Raw genomic sequence first — 3,561 nt, 5'->3', positions numbered from 1 at the left:
CTGTGGGTGCACTGCCCTCTTGTCCACCTCTGATGCTTCTGCCCCCCAGGGAGGGTGCTGGTGATGACATTTCCTTCTCCTCTAGCCTAGGGACCTTCAATATAGAACCTTCCACATAAACACATAAAGGGAGGTACGGGTCTTAGATGGAGAAGAGGATCAGGGAGCCCTGACCCCAGCAGGACAGGGCATCTTCCCCAACCTGTTTGCATAAACTCAGAGGAAAACCAGGCTGGAAGGGCCCCTGTGCTACCTTACCTTGTAAACCCTAAGTGAAGGGTGAGTGAGGAAGATTTTAAACTGCAGAAAACCTGGAAACAGCCCAGGATATTAAGATGCTGTGGGTGTAAAGCCAGCCTAAGGGTTGCAGCATTGTGGAGCGCTGGAGTAGGGTGAAGGAGGTCACTGCAGGCAGACAGCAGCTTAGCAGCCAGGAGCCTTTCCACCGTCCCCCTCCATACCCCACAGACGACACCCACCCTACCACCAGGGCCAAAGTGGTGGAGGGGGTAATGAGAGGTTTTCCTGAAGAAAAGAAACGTTTGTTCTCTGAGACACTGAGCCACGAGATCGTACCCTTCCCTAGCATGCCCAGCCCCAAGTTTAAATCTGCTGTTCCTTCTCCCTGGGGTCTTGCCAGCCAGGGAGGAACCAGATCTGTGAACAGTCAAGCTTTATTTCTACAAAATGAACATTTTAGCATGTCTCCACAGCTAGCCTGAGGTTGGACTGGCTCAGAACTCATTCAAAATTTCAGGGTTCCCTTTGTCCTTTCTTGGTTTCAAAGCAAGACCAGGCCACACAGTACCCCAGGAGTGAGTCCCCAGCCCTAGAGCTTGGTCAAAGGTGGGGTCTGACTGAGGTGGAGGCTGGTGTCACAGAGTATTGGCAGCCTCCCCTCTCCTTCCAGGGAAGGGGCAGGAAGGGCCCAACTGGGAAGGCTGGAGCATCTCACCTCACTCTTGTGGTGAGCTGGCCCGGCTCTAAGAAGGGGTGGGCCTCTCTCCCCCGGCCAGATCCTTGCTCTGGCCAACAGGGAAGCGAGGCCCGGCTAAGCTCAGCTGAGCAGCAGCAGGTCCCTTCCTTCCACCTGGTTCCTGAGAGGGATTGCACCCCTGGGTAACCCCAGTGCCCAGGAGTCAGCAGCCTTTATCTTATGGTGCCTGATTACCATGGTCACAGGTCTAGGAACACAGGCGGGGCCGGGGAGGAGGTATCACTGCACCCTGCAGACAGCAGAGGTCCCTGAGTAGCTGGCTTCTCTGGCCCACAGGCTGGGGTGGCCCTGTCACGGCGTTTGAAAGTCCAGGCCATGGAGGTTGTAAGACAGCGCAGCGTAGAGATGCCTGGTGGTGAAGCGCAGGCAGTACACAGGACTGCTGAGGGGTGTCGACGTCAGAGGGAAGGCCTGCACGGGAGGGACAGGAGTGGCGAGAGCGTCCCCACCGGGAGCTGGGGGAGCCCAAACCCAGGATTCCCAGGCCTAATGCCAGGGGACAGGGGCCACTGTAGGCTTCCTCCCACCCCCTCCAGGCACACCCGCTCCCAGCACAGCCCCCAATAACAAGTCCTGGCATCCAGGAGGCCTGCAGTGGGCAGGACGCTTACGTGTAGGCAGGCCCTTTGGCGCCGGTCCCACAGTCGCACCACACCGTAGTAGGAGGAGCCAGTGGCCAGCAGGTGGTTCCCGTCTGTCTGCAGGCAGTACAGCGTGCTGTCGTGGGGCTCTTCCCACTCCATGACACACTTCCTGTCCGGGAGGAGGTGATGCAGGGAGAGGGTTGGGGGTGCCCTCCACCTCCACCCCAGCTTCCCCAGAGGCCTTAGGGAGCCACTCTGGCTGGGAGAAAGAGATGCCGAATCACCAAATTCCTTTAAAACCAGACTTAATGGGGGAAAGCCTCCTCAGTAAAGATCTCTTTCTCAGCAAGTCCCTGGCCCCAGGCAGGTTTATGCCTCATTTGCGCATCACGTGGTTGCTGTGTGTCACCAGACTTAAGAGGCAAGAAAGGCCTCGAGAAAGCTGGACAGAATGCTGAGGGACAGCACCCTGATGGCGCCCAAGGAGGCTCTTACCAGGGCCTCGTGGCTATGGTCTCCTGGGTCACAGGACCAGGGCCGCCAAGGTGGGGAGTCTAAGCTTGATCTGACCTTGTCAGCTGCTCTCTACCAGCCCCTGATACGGAGTCTCCGTCCCTCTCCTTTGGGCCCGCCAGGACTGGAGGGAGGGCCAGGACTGGCATGGGGTTCTCACCACCTGTCCTGCTGCCCGGCACACTCACCGGACACTGGCTCGGAGGTCCCAGTAGCGAACGTAGGTGTCGTAACCACAGGACAGGAGTGTGGAAGGGGACTCGTACATGACGTCCAGCACCCCCGCCCCTGGGGGAAAGTCACCGCCCAGGTGCGTCATCAGCTGTCCACTGGGAAGAGAGGCAGGGCAGAGGATGAGAGCTTGTCCCACCCTGGCCCACACACATCCTTTTAACCTTCAAATGGCATCAGTTCCTGGGGAAATGCAGCTCTCCTTCCTGAGCTAGAATTAGATTCCCTTAGGAGGGAGGCCAAAGGAGGAGATGCCCTAGACTCCCACCCCTCTCCCCACTTCCCAGTCCCTGCCTCTCCCCCAGCTGAAGGCCTCAGTCAGCCACCAGCAGCCCCTCCATCACACCTGCACGCTGGCTGCCTGTCGCCCAGCCACTCCTCCTCGGGACGATGAATGGGCCGTGCTGAAGGGGTCGGCCCCCCTCACACACACACACTTGGTTACTTTATACGCCTTGATCCCGCAGGTCATGCGGTTCTGCGCTGCCTGAGTCCAATGCCTTAATTCCTGCCTGTAATCTGGGGCTCAAACCTCACTGGGGATAAAGACCACACAAAGGGAGAAGGGGAGTCCCAGGAGATGTTAAAACAAGTAAACACCTTTGTGTCTGGGGAGAGAAATCGCTGAGAAAGCAGCTTAGCAGGCTGGTCCCTGGTGTTCCTGGCCCGGCTGGCCCCCGGCCCGGGGCTAGCACGCCTCTGTGATCACAGCCACCAGCCTGCTGGGCTCCAGCTTGCTCCCCCCACCCTTGCCCCTCTCGGTGGCCGAGAGCAGATTACCGAGAAGAACAATTTCTTTGTGACTGTGTAATTCCCTCCGTGACCGCGGCAGTGGGCAGACCCCTCGCCCCAATGCCAGACCCCTAGCAACCATGTAGGGGGGCCTCCTGGCCCTAGCAACTACCCCTCAACATCAAGTGTACCCGCTAATTCCTGTGGCTAGGGGACGGGTAGAAGCGGTGAGTTTCTGCAGAATGACTGGGGGGAATGAAGAAGAAGGGGACACGCTCCAGGCCAAATTCCTCAGCTTCACCCAAGAGATGCTGGGCTCTCCCCTGTGATGTGACGGGAGAAACTGGGCTGTGGACACTTCACAGGGACACCCAGGTGAGAGGCCCCGGCACGGGTTAGGGAGGACTTTGTGGTCTCACCAGCCCAGCTTCGGCCCAGGCAGGTTTCACCAGAGAGCCTGAGGCAGACGAGGCCACCAGCCACATGTGTGAATGTGGACCTTAG

At 58.6% G+C, this 3,561-nt stretch overlaps 1 protein-coding gene across 1 annotated transcript in view; it reads right to left on the bottom strand.

Annotated features, from left to right (window-relative positions):
• Nucleotides 1-330: 330 nt before the first annotated feature.
• Nucleotides 331-3,561, bottom strand: part of FBXW4 (F-box and WD repeat domain containing 4) — an 80,969-nt gene continuing 77,738 nt past the window's right edge. Inside the window, exons 7-9 of the mRNA XM_060034215.2 lie at nucleotides 2,283-2,423; nucleotides 1,609-1,750; nucleotides 331-1,408 (exon numbers count right to left, since the gene is read on the bottom strand). Of these exons, the coding sequence (XP_059890198.2) occupies nucleotides 1,289-1,408; nucleotides 1,609-1,750; nucleotides 2,283-2,423 (403 nt within the window). The 3' untranslated portion in view covers nucleotides 331-1,288. The remainder of the gene's footprint in view (nucleotides 1,409-1,608; nucleotides 1,751-2,282; nucleotides 2,424-3,561) is intronic.

The sequence above is a fragment of the Delphinus delphis genome, chromosome 16, assembly GCF_949987515.2.
Source record: "Delphinus delphis chromosome 16, mDelDel1.2, whole genome shotgun sequence".
Lineage (NCBI taxonomy): Eukaryota > Metazoa > Chordata > Mammalia > Artiodactyla > Delphinidae > Delphinus > Delphinus delphis.
Note: the sequence above shows the minus strand (reverse complement) of the source record. Positions and strands in the feature narration are given on the sequence as shown.